Source organism: Balaenoptera physalus, assembly GCF_965194825.1.
Source record: "Balaenoptera physalus genome assembly, chromosome: X".
In the NCBI taxonomy this organism is placed as follows: Eukaryota; Metazoa; Chordata; class Mammalia; order Artiodactyla; family Balaenopteridae; genus Balaenoptera; species Balaenoptera physalus.
This window is the reverse complement of record NC_138903.1, coordinates 92809745-92826647: the sequence shown is the minus strand read 5'-3', so window position 1 is coordinate 92826647 and position 16903 is coordinate 92809745. Positions and strand designations below refer to the sequence as shown.

Genomic DNA, 16903 nt, shown 5'->3' with positions numbered 1-16903 from the left:
AGTAAGGCCCTGGCAATAAAGGTGGAAAATACTAGGCAGAAGTCTAGGTCAAGGTTTGTCAGTATGAGATGATATGTACCAAGGCCAAAGTCCAAAGAGAGGGAAAGAAAAGGAGGAAATGAGACAGCTAGAGTCAAGATCTAGGAAGACCATCTGGGGGTCTTAAGTCCTTGACTGCAGGTGGCAGTAGTCTCACATCATTCTTATCCTGGATTCCAATTTAACTAATTTCCTCCCACTTGGCCAACCTGGCCTCTCCTGAGATAGTTTTTATTTTCCAGTCATATATCGTTTTTCTAGATGCTCCATGAGGCAAGGGTGATGTTTTATACATCTTTGGTGTGTCATATATCACACAGAGTTCCAATTCAGATGAGCAAGGGGAATAGCTGTTGATTAATTATGTTTGAAATTCAGAAGGAACATCATATGGCATGCAAGGACAAAGGTAGATACAAAGAAACAGAGGGAAAAAATAGAAAAAAACAAATCAACTGAGCAAGTGAAAATAACAATGGTGGCATTTTCCCCACCATATCTACTTTACCCTGAGATACAGCCAGGGGGTAGAAAGAGTTTTTTCACCATGAGCTATTTCTTTATATTCATTACAGAATTACAGGGCAAGGACTGCCTGTCTCCAGCCTCCATCTCTGATAAATGGGTCAGCTCCATTGGCTATAGTTAGTGACAGTCCTTGGTTTTGACAGCTTGACTTAATTAATCTATTTAATTTATTGATCAAGCAGACAGCAAAAGAACATTCTCCATTAAATGGGTTTTTATCATCTGGAGTTATAGAGCTAAATGTCTTTTTAAAATCTGAAATTTAGTTAGCACATGACATGCTGTCTGTCTTACAAACTACTTGCAAAGAGGAAAATGCAAAGATTAAAAATGGCTCTGTGGCTTTAAGTAATGACCAAGAGGTCAGACTGTAAAATTGAACTCTATTCTGCCTGTCGACTTCACTGAAACTGCAACGCAAAGCAATATTGCCTCCAAGTAGTTTTAGGCTGATGTCTGAAGTTACAGTCATTAAACTATATTACATATGTTGTTCAGAGCAGGCAGGTGATAGGCTGTGATTTTCTGAGGCCCATTATGTTCATTATAGAGAAGGCGGTTACCTTACACCAGTTAGAATAAATCCCCGTCCTATCCAGATCCAATAACTTATTGTTTCCCCAAATTACAGCTCCATGGCCAACTCCCTAATACCAGTCTGTGATAATCACAGCACCCATCATTAATTGGGATTCAGGAACTGCGTTAGGCACTTTAACATGTTTTTCCTTTGCATCAATACATCCTTTCCTTCCCTTTCCTATACATCAATACTGTCAGGAAAATTTCATTATATAAGCACTTCTTACAGCTGAGGAGACTGAGGCTTAGAGACATTAACAGATAGGGCTGGAGTTTGAACCCAGGTCTGTGTGATTCCAAAGCCTGTGCTCTTTCCACTATACCTTGCTGGCCCACTCTGACCTTGCTTCAGCACATAATTTAGCACTTGATTAGAGGTGTCTTTGTGTCACTTTCAGGTTGTTTCATGTCTCTTTCAGCAAACAAGAAGCCTTTACTTTATCCTCTCCCTTTACTCTTGGCCTTCACACATCCAGAAGATTCATAGGTAAATAAATGCCCACAAGTAAAGGCACCCATAGATATCTCAGTAGAACAGCTAGAAACAGTGAACTCTTTAAGGCTGACACAGCATTCAATATGGAGGGAAAAACATATTAGCAATAGAGCACACACCCTAGTAGCCTCATTAGAAATAAATTTAAAAGCCATTTGAACAAAACCTCAATGGGAGAAGAGCTGAATAGGATAGGTCAATCAAGCCATTATCTGTATAAATTTAGTACCATATTACTGTTTCAGAGTCTCAGCAATGTGGGAAAGAGATTAATCTCTGGTCTTCCTTACAATCCCATTTTTATTTATTTCTAGCCAGCTGTCTAGCTAAAGAATGACTCTTCCAATTCAAAGGCTAAATGAAAGGTCATTGGCTCTTGACAATATTTTCAGATCCTTTGGGGAAACACTTGGCTTTTGCTCATCTCTATATGTAATACCACTTCATTCATATTATTCTGATTTGTGCATTTTCTTTTAAACTGTTCTCTATAAAATGCAATAGTCCTTTATTTTAGACCAGACACATGCTTCACACTTAACCTAAACCAAACAGATGAGTGAAGGTAGAGTGCATCGTGGTTTAAATTTTTTTTAAGTTTACATTTCTCTTGATCTATGAATTCTTTGGAAGAGGTAAGAGCTCCTAAAAGCTTTAGGCAAATGAATTTGAGTTTTATTCTCTTTTAATTACTAGTTTTAATGAAATACAGAAGTTGGGTTTTGTTTTGAAACAAATTTGTTCACAAGTTTACTTGTTTGTGTTTAACTTTGCCTTGGTTTATGGCTCACCAAAAAAAATTAGCAATTGGTCTAAATTAGGAAAATGGTGAAGTTCATGCCAATAGGAGCTCTGCAGTTGAGGTCAAGTCCCTCTGCCAAAAATTCTGTAAAGCCTGTGCTGTAGGTAACTTCCCAAATGCTTAATTAATATGAATTACAATCATTTAAAAATTTCTTCTGAGCATCTACCATGTACAAAACTCATTGCTAGACATTAGGGATACCAAGTAAATATAGTCTCTACCCTCAAGGAACAAAGGAATCCCAAATCTTGGGCACTGCATTATTTAGCAATTAAATCTAGGAGCATTTTGATTTATATTTTCATCATGGTACCAACACATGCCTTTATTATCATTATTAATAACTTTATTAAAGTCCAAATTCATCCTTCAACCTTAGGATCTGAGTGATGAAAGACTATGTGTACTGGGTGAACAAAAAACTTTTAGAATATTGCCTCCTGCAATATAAAGGTGAGAGAACTCTAAATACAATGCCCCTGATTTTCCTCTAAAACTACAGGATTCTAAAAATTAGCTAAAAGAATGAATATTTGATTACAGGCATACCTTGGAAATACTGTGTATTCAGTTCTAGACCACCGAATAAAGTGAATATTGCAAAAAAGCATGTCACACAAATTGTTTGGTTTCCCAGGGCATATAAAGTTATGTTTACCCTATACTATAATCTGTTAATTGTAAATACCATTATGTCTAAGAAAACAATGCATATACCTTAATTTAAAAATAATGCTGTTGGAAAAATGGCACAAATAAGCTTGCTTGACCCAGGGTTGCCACAAACCTTCAATCTGTAGAAAATGCATTACCTGTGAAGTGCAATAAAGCAAAGCACAATAAAACAAGGTATGCCTGTATGTGTAGCTGTATGATTGCTGCCAGCAGCAGGTACTATAGGGACAAGAACATAAATTCAGGGTGAAGAAAGCAATGACATTCCATATGGCAGCCCTGATTAACCCGAAGAGTGGGAGGACTTAAAGCTACTACCCAGGCAATAGTGTTCTGCAAGCCATCCAATAGCCACTTGTTCTCAGCTCTAAAATTGTGGCCTGAGGACTGTTGATAGACTACAAGGGTCCTCCATAGAAAATCCACACTGGCCCCTAATTTAACTATTTATAATAAGGCCACACAACACCACTTTCCATCAGAAAATGTAATAGCAACATTTAATAAAGAAACAGGTCTCACTATACTGGAATCTCATAGAAGTGGTTCCAGTCTTTCCACTAATTCTGGGGTGAGAGTTTTCTTTGTGGAGGGCCAGATTTGGGATAGTATGTACACTACGGGAGATGATTTGTTGCATCTGTGAACCAAAAAAATGTTTGAGAATTACTAACCTGCTGTGATCTGATACATCTTTATAATTCTTCACCCTCCAGCCCTTGGAGCCTCAAGAAAGGACAAAGAAATTTACACACAGAAAGTATTATGTCATTCCTCAACACCCTGCCACCTGCAGGTCTAATATCTTAAGTCCTAAACCTATATGCCCCAACCTGTCTGACTTTCTCTTACCACTAGGGAGGCCCATGACCTTTTCAAACATTCAATAAAGAACTGACTTGTCAAGTATTTAGGAGTCAGGCCAGGCATAGGAGTTCTAGCCTCCAGAGGCCAAATAAGTTTTTTCTCAGTTGCCTGTAAGATAACCAGTATTTTTTTTTTAAGTTTTGAGGAGTGCTAAAGTGAACAACAGAGGACTGTCACACGTAGAAGTTCTAATAAGTAATATAGCATTATGGGAATTTTCTCGGCCTGTCTTATAAACAGTATAAGACAGCCCATTTCACTCAAATAGAGAAAGCAAAGTTTAAGGGCAAAGGTGAAAACCTGACAGAATTGTTTTGAAGCCCCTGGAATAGTTAAAAGCAGATTTATATTGAAATCTCACTTTCTGATTAGAAAAAATTAAACCACAGATTATAACGTTTTTATATAGTATTGCAGAAAGCATTTCCTCTATAAATTTTATCTGTGAATCAAAGCTATTAAAATCTTTTATTCTTAATAAATTACAAAATGCACACATTAATTTTGCTTTTGAAGATAAGTTTTACAAAGGCCAAAAAAAGCTACCAATTTCTATGAGCTGAACCAATCTGTATATGAGCACCCACTACCATTCTATATAAGACACTGGTATTAAGCATAGCAGGAGTAGAGTAGTTAAAGAAGTATAAGAAATTATTCCAAAATTAAGTGTGCATACTCTCTAAACACGCAAGAATTCACAACAAAAAATGTAGCCCTATAAAGGCATTTTAATCATTCATGACCTTTCAAGGTCGTGTGGAAAATAATTTCTTATTAAGCCATTCCCTTTAGGTTAGAGACTCATTTCTGTCACCCATTTTCCATGTGAGCTTCTGCAGAATTTGTCCTGATTTCTTGTTGTGAATGTGAAAGTTGTCTTGCTGACATATCAAATACACAGCTGAGTTTCAGCACTTAGAATGGTTTGGGCTCTGAGATAATAAATATTTGAATAGCAGGTAACTGAAATTTTCCGTCTCAAATATTTTACAATCTCTAGTCTAGAGAATGTTCCCAAAAGAAAAAGACATCCCAAATCATTTGGTTCAATCTTTGTGGACTACCATATACTGTTGTTTTGCTGCTCCAAATTGTGTTAATGACCCTGTGGTGGAGGAAGGAAAGCAGCAACAATAGTAATTCCAGCTACTTTATATTGAATGTTGACTCTGTGCCAGGCACTGTGTCAGATATTTAATAAATGTTATTCCATTTAACTCATACCACAAATCTCTGTGGTCAAATACTACAGTTGTCCTCATTTTCAAAACTGAGCCTTATGACAGTTAAGAAATTTACTCAGGGTACCACAGCTGGTGGTTGGCATAGTTGAGAATGGTGTTCAGGCTATCTGATTCTAAAACTTGTACTGTTAACCCTGTGCTCAAATATACAGGCTCTTTAAACATGTGAGACACTTTGCTAAGAGAAATCTGGGCAATCGCCCCTAACTTTGGCTTAACCTCTACTATACTGACCTTTTAACTTCCCCCATTTTGAATCACAATTTTCTCATCATACATCAGCCTTGGTTTCTAGCCCACTCTGTTCCAGATGACCATTCCCTCACCCCATCCCTTCCCCTTGGATTACATATTCTTGCTCCCTAATCCATTTGAGTAAGTAGTTGCCAGCTTCGGCTAAGATTAGTCTGACTCAGTAGCCCCAAGCTCTGCCACCCCATCCATCACCCTGGCATCGCACATCCTGTCTTGTTTTCTGGACACGCATATGGACCTCAGTCTAAGAACCTCCATTTGTGAGTTCAGAAGATGGGGATTTGCTTAGAGTCTAGGACAGAGGTCAGTCCCTTAGCCCAGAGTGAATAGACATGCTGCCATGAGGAACAGAGTCTCATTCTGTGATGCTAGAGTCACTTATAAAAACCTCTTGTATAACATACAGTAGTCCCCCCTTATCAGGGGTTTTGTTTTCTGTGGTTTCAATTACCCACGGTAACCTGTGACCAAAAATATTATATGGAAAGTTCCATAAATAAACAATTCATAAGTTTTAAATTGTGCACTGTTCTGAATAGCGTGATGAAATCTCGCACCACCCAGCTCCATCCCACCCTGGACATGAATCATTCCTTTGTCCAGCATAACATGCCCATTAGTCCCCTAGTAGCTGTCTAGGTTATCAGATGGGCTGTCCTAGTATTGCAGTACTTGTGCTCAAGTAACCCTTATGCTATTAGTAATGGCCCCAAAGTGCAAGAGTAGTGATGCTGGCAATTTGGATATGCCAAAGAGAAGCCATAAAGCGTTTCCTTTTCATGAAAAGGTGAAAATTCTCAACTTAATTAGGAAAGAAAAAAATCATATGTTGAGGTTGCTAAGATCTATGTTGAGAATGAATCTTCTATCTGTGAAATTGTGAAGAAGGAAAAAGAAATTCATGCTACTTTTGCTGTCACACTTCAAACTGCAAAAGGTACGGCCACCGTACATGATAAGTGCTTAGTTAAGATGGAAAGGACATTAAATTTGTGGGTATAAGATGTGAACAGAAAACATGTTCCCATTGACAGCAACATGTTGTGCATGGAGCCTATACGAAGACTTCAGCAAGGAATCCCCTGAAATGAGTGACACCAAGCCATTTGCTGCAAGTAAGGGATGGTTACACAGATTCAGGAATAGGTTGTGATTGAAAAATATAAAAATTACTGGAGAGGCTGAGTGTGACAATGAAGAAGCAACCCTCTTGCTTCCGGCAGAGTTAAAGAAGTTGACTGAGAGACCACATTCACATAATTTTTATTACAGTATAGTGTTATAATTGTTCAATTTTACCATCAGTTACTGTTGTTAATCTCTTACTGTACCTAATTTCTAAATTAAACTTTATCGTAGGTTTGTATAGGAAAAAAACATAGTATATTTGGGGTTTTGTACTATCCAAGATTTTAGGCATCCACTGGGGGTCTTGGAACATATTCCCCATGGATAAAGGGGGCTACTGTTCCTCATTCACAAAAGGTTTTGGCTCTTCTAGAAAGATGTGATGGTTTGCCACTAAGGAACCACATTAATAGAAGGGACATTTTCAAATCTGATGCAACTGAAAGTGCTGGCCAGGAAGGAAAACAGTGTCCCCTTCTCTTGTTAACCCACACCATGTGAGGGAAAAATGGCTCAGGTCAGAAAATTATAATGCTGTGACTCCCCCATGACTCAACCCTATTTTGTGACTTCTAGCTCTTTGGCACTGACTCTCAGTTTGTATCTTATTTATCCCCTTTAGATACTGCTTTACAAACGTTCTCATACATTTTTCAAACATTCTATTGCCCACTTTACACCGCAGCATCCTCAAAGGCAAAAATATTTTCTTTCTTTTGTAACCAGTCCCCATTTCAGGTTTTCTGCATACAGTGGGCGCTCGACACATGCTGTTTACTGAATGTACTCCTACTGCAGTGTCCTTGGATTATTAGGATTCCATATTTATACACAGGAAGTCAACATAAAAACGCAGACTATTTCTCTGAATGCTTTCCCAAATAGCCTGTGTAGAATTATGTTGTGCTTTTTTTGTGCATGTGTGGTTAAACCTAGATGGTGACTCATGAAACAATGTCACATTTCACACTTAGGAATTATTATGAATAATTATCTCTGGGCTTTGGTTTGAAAAGCAAACTGAAAGCTTTGAATGAGTCTTTTCTCCCTCATCACTTAATGACACCTTTTAAAAGAAAAGTCAGGGCTGCCTGATGACCTACACAGCTGTTTCTGAAAACCTGAACCTAATCAAGTGGAAGATCTGAGTTAGCTAACTGCATTCCAAATACAAGTCACTAACATGAAGAATTTAAATACACTAGTTCCTAAGATATTAAAGACTATTTATCCATTTAAAAAATTGAGCATAGATTAATACTCTGATACTTTCTGATAATACTCTGATACTTTCTTCATGTTGCCCAGATGACCCTTCCTAAAACGCCATTTAATTAGACCAGTCTCATGCTCAAGGACTTTCAGTAGCTCACCTTTGCCTAAGAGATGAATTCAGATTACTCTGCCTGGTTCTCTACTTCTTTCATAATCCAGTGCCACCTATCTTACTGTGTTCTTTCCACTACCTTGCAACAGAAATCCTCTGGTCCAGCTAAGCCATGCTCTTCGATGCTCCCTCATAACACATATAGTGTATAATGCCCCAGAGAGTTTACACAGGTTTTTCACTCTGTAAACATCTCTTCCCCCATATAACTGCCACATTCTTTTTCATTAGTCCTTGCGGACTTAGCTCAAATCCCACTTTCCTCCATGACGCTTGTCCCTACACCTGCCCACTATAATGACCCACTGTCCCTACAAAGGAGTGCCTTGGCACTTTGGATCCTTACTCAAAGTCACTCTACTCTGATCACCTAAGAATGCATCCTCTGAAACCAGCTGATACCATTCATGTAACACATAATCGCATCCTTACTTTTGATATTTTACAATATTATGTACACTGTATTCATCACAACAACAAAAATGTAAGCTTTTCAAGAGCAAGAATAATGATCAATTTTTCTTAATATTCTCCAAATTACCTAGCATTATGCAGTTTGACTAATAGTAGGCACTCAATATATACCTGACTTGAATTATATTTAACAACTGCCTTTTCTTTGGAACGTATCTGTTAAGTGTCTACAGGCAGAGGTGAAACCAAAGGGAATTTTAATTCTCCACAATTAAGTTATAGCGGATGCTGTTAGCGCTCTGACCAGATCCCCCTTATGGGGCCAGCTTCTAAAAGGGCTGGCTGCTAACAGCTTACAGCTGCACCCTTCTCAGGAACCATCTGCATATGCCAGGGAGGTTACGCCTCTCATCCCAGAGGCAACTCACTGCCAGTGACTGACAGGTGCAGGGGTAAAGTCCATTCTCCTTTGCCTCTGGGCAGGACAAACTCTGCGATGTAATTCATGTTCCAAAGGCCTCAGTGGGATCAGGCTATACTTCTGAAGCCACACTCCTACTTAGCTTCTTCTGTTTCCTATCCTGCTTCCCTTACTCCCTTACACATTTTTCTTGAGCTCACTCTCTCAATAAACAATTTGCACAAGAATCCTAATCTCAGGCTTAGCTTCTAGGAAACACCACCTAAGACAACAGTATCTCTAAAATAGACAAGTTGTGGATGTTTATAACTGCTTCTAAGTAGCAGAAAATCTCTGATGAACTCAGTTATCAAGGAATATAACACCAGCAAAAAACATTGTCCTTTCAGAGAGCCATACACAATTTTGGGGCGCCTGAATTTCAGTAATATAACTGGTATGTGTGAGGTGGAAGTGAGCTCAAACAGGATCCAGTCCTGTGGTTCTCAACCTCTGCTCTCCCTCTCAGCACAGATAAGTAACATTCCACGCTCCCAAGGTAGCACTACCTTTGAACTTCAAAGAGGTCAGAGGAGCATGTTAGACCTTGGTTAGGAGGTTGGGAAAGCCTCAGAGTTGATTCTGATAAATAATCCCCACCCCTAACTCTAATCTCGTTCAATTTCATAATTTTTTACAAATCAGGAAACACAAGAAGCATGAAGGCAACTTCTCCAAGATCACAGAACTACTCTGTGGCAGAGGAGGCACCAGAACTCATACCTCCACATACACAGTACACAATTTGATTTAACATAGCATTTCCTAAAATGTGCTTTGCGGAACACTAGTCACTAGGTGTATGAGATGTACCATATGAAAGAAGTTCCAAATAATGCCTAATATATTCTTTCCTGGAAATTCACAAAGAACATTAGCATATTAAAGACTGAAAAAAAGCATACATTAAAATATGTTTCCCAAATTTACTTAATCACAGATACTTCCTCTTCTTTCATATAATACCTGTTAACCAACATGCCTCAGAACTAGTGATTCAAGGCACTTACTTTGGAATAAGCTGACCTAATTGATTATCCTAGGGAGTCGCTAGGTACTGTGAACATTTATCTGAGCCACTTGGTAAAAATCATCTTATTCTTAACGTTTAAAAGGAAGAATAGAAAACGTTAGCACCGTGATTTTAATTCCCAAAAAGAAACGGAAGGAAGAAGGATCAGAAGGTTCGTGGAAGGTTAGCAACCACTTGAAATTATCATTAAAAAACACATCAATACTTGGGCACCTATAGAAATCTCCTAAATACTAGATTACCACAAGATAAAAGTCATGAGAACATTTAATAGAAGAAATAAAAGGTAAATGGAAATACCTTTTCAAGCCTACATGGTAAAGGCCAGATTATAGCTCAAACAAACTAAGCAGAGAAAATGCCCATGTTAAATCTTATATGGAGTTATTACATCCCATGCATTCCTCAGACCAAAATCAGAAATAGCTACAACTCATATGTTCTTTTCTTTCACCTATATAATAATAATAATAATAATAATAATAATAATAATAATAATAATAAAAATAATAAATTACTAACCATTATGTAAGTAAGATACAGTATTCATTCTTAAACATAGCCTACTGTGGTTGTTTCTTGATGTGTATAATAAACACCATCGGGGCTTCCCTGGTGGCGCAGTGGTTGAGAATCTGTCTGCCAATGCAGGGGACACGGGTTCAAGCCCTGGTCTGGGAAGATCCCACGTGCCGCAGAGTAACTAGGCCCGTGAGCCACAATTACTGAGCCTGCGCGTCTGAAGCCTGTGCTCAGCAACAAGAGAGGCCGCAATAGTGAGAGGCCCGTGCACCGTGATGAAGAGGGGCCCCCGCTCGCCGCAACTAGAGAAAGCCCTTGCACAGAAACGAAAACCCAACACAGCCAAAAATAAATAAATAAATAAAATTTTAAAATAAATAAATAAATAAACACCATCAAACATAATGGATCATCCCATTAGCCTCTTTCAGCTGACCCCGTAATGTCAATGCTTGAAAAACATTTGATGTAAGGAAGCCAAACATGACTGCTACTACAATGTGATGTCTGGCTGTGGGAAATGAGATTGAAGTCAGTGTAACTTAAGGCAAGTTCTTCTGTTTTGAAACTGGCTACGGGTTTCATCCACAGAAGGACTTTTTCTAATGCATTCTTAGCATATCAGGTAAGGCTTCAACTGGGACAGATGAGGGAGAAAAGAAAACATCAGTTTTAATAACGTCTTGGTATAAATAGTGCCAGTATTAGTTGCATAAATTTCTACTATACCCAAGTGGGAGATATTGGATTTTTTAATTTAATTTTTTGAGTGTATAGTATGCATAGCCCCATACCAAATGCTGAGGAACTGGGGATTTTTTTTTAAAGTAAAGACATAGCCAAAAATTTCAAATGTAAATGAAATGACATCTCAAAAACATATCAAACAACCAAAAAATAACTAATATGACCTATATGGGACCTATAATGAAGAGATAAACTTGGCCATATAGGGTTGAGCCAAGTTGTAGAGACTTAAATACAAAGGTCAGACTTCTTCTTTTCCTTGTAAGATCAATTTATGGAATCTTTTTTTTTAACGTGGAAATATGTTTACAAGAAGAATCACAATCCTCACACACATTTGTTTCATGAAACACCTAAATAGCTTAAAAAAAATCACTTTCCCTCTCTGAATCTCAGATTTAGTGGTTATTACACAAGTTTTTGAGTTAGTATTCAGTCAAAATCCAAAGTCATACTGTAACTCAATGGCTCAATAATGAAAACAACAGATTTATTAGAAAGTGATTTTTAGGCTTTTAGAAAAGGACATTTATAGAACAAGGGAGTTAGATTAGGCTAATGTGATCAATGACCAGTCTAACAATACACTTCAAAAAATACACATAAACATTGACAGAGATTGATTTTCTACCCAATTTCCCATTTTCAGGAGCAAATACTAGGGCCCTGTCTGAAGCAGGCTGAAGATAGTCTCATCTTTCATGTTCTAAAAAGATAAGAACCAGAAGATACATGTTTCAAAAGGAGTAAGGAGAAACACCAAAAGAAGAAGCTTGGTTGGGGGTCAGGTTGGTAGCAAAAACTACCTTTGGCCAATTCCAGCTTGATTTCAAGGCCATCTAAGCCCAGGAATATAGTCATGGTGAGCAGGAAGAGTCCAGGTTGCATTACCCCATATGCTGTAGACCCAAGAGCAAAACTGTTACTAATGAACATGAAATTCTGCCAAAGCTTTGCATTCTTTATATTTTTATTCATCAGTAAGTCTCTCTAAAATGTGTGTTTATGTCAGAGGCTATGAATGAGAATAACAACTCTCAGTCACTACAAGTGAATCATTTGTTTGTGTGTAAAATATTTATAACCGATTTCCTCTTATCTCCCCCACACAGCTTTGGGGCCATTTTTCTCTAATGTTCAGTGGTGGGTGTTCAGGGAATGCAAACTGACTTTAATATTATTATGTATTATAATCCTCCAAAACCCAACAGAAGCCATTTTTCAATTATTTGTTATTACAGGTGATTCATCACTGTAAATAGTTAGGAGATAACCAAAGAAAACCACAGGCCCTGCTAACATCTAAAAACTTTAGAAAGCCAATAACAATGTAGACAAAGAGCCAAAGGACAAGCTAGATAACAGAATATTAAAACCACTGCAGAGGAGGAGAAGCTTCAAGATGACGGAAAAGTAAGACGTGGAGATCACCTTCCTCCCCACAAATACATCAGAAATACATCTACATGTGGAACAACTCCTACAGAACACCTACTGAACACTGGCAGAAGACCTCAGACCTCCCAAAAGGCAAGAAACTCCCCCACGTACTTGGGTAGGGCAAAAAAGAAAAAAAGAAAAAACAGAGACAAAAGAATAGGGACGGGACCTGCACCAGTGGGAGGGAGCTGTGAAGGAGGAAAGGTTTCCACACACTAGGAAGCCCCTTCGCGGGCAGAGACGGCTGGTGGCGGAGGGGGGAAGCTTCAGAGCCATGGAGGAGAGTGCAGCCACAGGGGTGCGGAGGGCAAAGCAGAGAGATTCCCGCACAGTGGATCAGTGCCGACCAGGACTCACCAGCCCGAGAGGCTTGTCTGCTCACCCGCCGGGGCGGGCGGGGGCTGGGAGCTGAGGGTCGGGCTTCGGTTGGATCCCAGGGAGAGGACTGGGGTTGGTGGCGTGAACCCAGCCTGAAGGGGTTAGCGCACCACAGCTAGCCGGGAGGGAGTCCGAGAAAAAGTCTGGAGCTGCCGAAGAGGCAAGAGACTTTTTCTTGCCTCTTTGCTTCCTGGTGCGCTACGAGAGGGGATCAAGAGCACTGCTTAAAGTAGCTCCAGAGACGGGCGCGAGCCGCGGCTATCAGCGTGGACCCCAGAGATGGGCGCGAGCCGCGGCTATCCGCACGGACCCCAGAGACGGGCGTGAGCCGGGGCTATCAGCGTGGACCCCAGAGACGGGCGCGAGCCGCGGCTATAAGCGCGGACCCCAGAGACGGGCGCGAGCCACGGCTATCAGCGCGGACCCCAGAGACGGGCATGAGACGCTAAGGCTGCTGCTGCAGCCACCAAGAAACCTGTGAGCAAGCACAGGTCACTATCCATATCTCCCCTCCGGAAGCCTGTGCAGCCTGCCACTGCCAGGGTCCCGTGATCCAGGGACAGCTTCCCCAGGAGAACACACGGCACGCCTCAGGCTGCTGCAACATCACGCCGGCCTCTGCCGCTGCAGGCTCGTCCCGCATCCATACCCCTGCCTCCCCCCGGCCTGAGTGAGCCAGAGCCCCCAAATCAGCTGCTCCTCTAACCCACTCCTGTCTGAGCGAAGAAAAGATGCCCTCAGGCAACATACATGCAGAGGCGGGTCCAAATCCAAAGCTGAACCCCGGGAGCTGTACGAACAAAGAAGAGAAAGGGAGATTTCTCCCAGCAGCCTCAGGAGCAGTGGACTAAATCTCCACAGTCAACCTGATGTACCCTGCATCTGTGGAATGCCTGAATAGACAATGAATCATCCCAAATTGAGTAGGTGGACTTTGGGAGCAATGATATATATATTTCTTTCCCTTTTTATCTTTTTGTGAGTATGTATATGTATGTTTCTGTGTGTGATTTTGTCTGTATAGCTTTGCTTTTACCATTTTCCTAGGGTTCTGTGGTTCCGTTTTTGTTTGTTTGCTTCTATTACTTAAAAAATGTTTTTCCTTAATTATTTTTTATTTTTTATTTTAATAACTTTATTTTAATTTACTTTACCTTATTTTATTTTATCTTCTTCTTTCTTTCTTTTTTTTCCTCCCTTTTATTCTGAGCTGTGTGGAGGACAGGCTCCAAGTGCTCCAGCCAGGCATCAGAGCTGTGCAACTGAGGTGAGAAAGCCAAGTTCAGGACACTGGTCCACAAGAGACCTCCCAGCTCCACATAATATGAAATGGCAAAAATCTCCCAGAGATCTCCATCTCAACACCAAGACCCAGCTTCACTCAACGACCAGCAAGCTACAGTGCTGGACACCCTATGCCAAACAACTAGCAAGACAGGAACACAACCCCATCCATTAGCACAGAGGCTGACCAAAAATCATAATAAGGCCACAGACACCCCAAAACACACAACAAGACGTAGACCTGCCAACCAGAAAAAAAGATCCAGCCTCATCCACCAGAACACAGGCACTAGTCCCCTCCACCAGGAAGCCTACACAACCCACTGAACCAATCTTAGCCACTGGGGAAAGACACCAAAAGCAACGGAAACTACGAACCTGCAGCCTGCGAAAAAGACACCACAAACACAGTAAGATAAGCAAAATGAGAAGACAGAGAAACACACAGCAGATGAAGGAGCAAGGCAAAAACCCACCAGACCTAACAAATGAAGAGGAAATAGGCAGTTTACCTGAAAAGGAATTCAGAATAATGATAGTAAAGATGATCCAAAATCTTGGAAATAGAATGGAGAAAATACAAGAAACGTTTAACAAGGACCTAGAAGAACTAAAGAGCAAACAAACAATGATGAACAACACAATAAATGCAATTAAAAATTCTCTAGAAGGGATCAATAGCAGAAAAACTGAGGCAGAAGAACGGATAGGTGACCTTGAAGATAAAATAGTGGAAATAAATACTGCAGAGCAGAATAAAGAAAAAATGAAAAGAACTGAGGACAGTCTCAGAGACCTCTGGGACAACATTAAACACACCAACATTCGAATTATAGGGGTCCCAGAAGAAGAAGAGAAAAAGAAAGGGACTGAGAAAATATTTAAAGAGATTATAGTTGAAAGCTTCCCTAATATGGGAAAGGAAATAGTTAATCAAGTCCAGGAAGCACAGAGAGTCTCATACAGGATAAATCCAAGGAGAAACAGGCTAAGACATATATTAATCAAAGTATAAAAAGTAAATACAAAGAAAAAATATTAAAAGCAGCAAGGGAAAAACAACAAATGAAACGTAAAGGAATCCTATTAAGGTTAACAGCTGATCTTTCAGCAGAAACTCTGCAAGCCAGAAGGGAGTGGAAGGACATATTTAAAGTGATGAAGGAGAAAAACCTACAACCAAGATTGCTCTACCAAGCAAGGATCTCATTCAGATGTGATGGAGAAATTAAAAGCTTTACAGACAAGCAAAAGCTAAGAAAATTCAGCACCACCAAACCAGCCTTACAACAAATGCTAAAGGAATTTCTCTAGGCAGGAAACACAAGAGAAGGAAAAGACGTACAATAATAAACCCAAAACAATTAAGAAAATGGTAATAGGAACATACATATTGATAATTACCATAAATGTAAATGGATTAAATGCTCCAACGAAAAGACGTAGACTGGCTGAATAGATACAAAAACAAGACCCGTATATATGCTGTCTACAAGAGACCCACTTCAGACCTAGGGACACATACAGACTGAAAGTGAGGGGATGGAAAAAGATATTCCATGCAAATGGAAATCAAAAGAAAGCTGGAGTAGCAATTCTCATATCAGACAAAATAGACTTTAAAACAAAGACTATTACAAGAGACAAAGAAGGACACTACATAATGATCAAGGGATCGATCCAAGAAGAAGATATAACAATTGTAAATATTTATGCACCCAACATAGGAGCACCTTAATACATAAGGCAAATACTAACAGCCATAAAAGGGGAAATCAACAGTAACACAATCATAGTAGGGGACTTTAACACCCCACTTTCACCAATGGACTGATCATCCAAAATGAAAATAAATAAGGAAACACAAGCTTTAAATGATACATTAAACAAGATGGACTTAACTGATATTTATAGGACATTCCATCCAAAACCAACAGAATACACATTCTTCTCAAGTGCTCATGGAACACTGTCCAGAATAGATCATATCTTGGTTCACAAATCAAGCCTTGGTAAATTTAAGAAAATGGAAATCGTATCAAGTATATTTTCTGACCACAACACTATGAAACTAGATATCAATTTCAGGAAAAAATCTGTAAGCAATACAAACACATGGAGGCTAAACAACACACTACTTCATAACCAACAGATCACTGAAGAAATCAAAGAGGAAATCAAAAAATACTTAGAAAAAAATGACAATGAAAACACAATGACCCAAAACCTATGGGATGCAGTAAAAGCAGTTCTAGCAGGGAAGTTTATAGCAATACAACCCTACCTTAAGAAATAAGAAACATCTCAAATAAAAAAATCTAACCTTACACCTAAACCAATTAGAGAAAGAGGAACAAAAACCCCCAAAGTTAGCAGAAGGAAAGAAATCATAAAGATCAGATCAGAAATAAATGAAAAAGAAATGAAGGAAATGACAGCAAAGATCAACAAAACTAAAAGCTGGTTCTTTGAGAAGATAAACAAAATTGATAAACCATTAGCCAGACTCATCAAGAAAAAAAGGGAGAAGACTCAATAGAATTAGAAATGAAAAATGAGAAGTAACAACTGACACTGCAGAAATACAGAGGATCATGAGAGATTACTATAAGCAAC

At 39.3% G+C, this 16903-nt stretch overlaps 1 protein-coding gene across 4 annotated transcripts in view; it reads right to left on the bottom strand.

The window, feature by feature from the left end:
* The window catches only part of IL1RAPL2 (interleukin 1 receptor accessory protein like 2), a 1100174-nt gene that overhangs the window by 831320 nt on the left and 251951 nt on the right, over positions 1-16903 (bottom strand). Inside the window, exon 1 of one of the 4 annotated variants that reach the window (XM_082447593.1) lies at positions 3800-13253. The exons of the other annotated variants lie outside the window; for them this stretch is intronic. Coding sequence (XP_082303719.1) covers positions 3800-3818 — 19 coding nt within the window. The 5' untranslated portion in view covers positions 3819-13253. Of the gene's footprint in view, positions 1-3799; positions 13254-16903 lie in introns of those variants that run through there. 4 annotated transcript variants of the gene reach the window in all.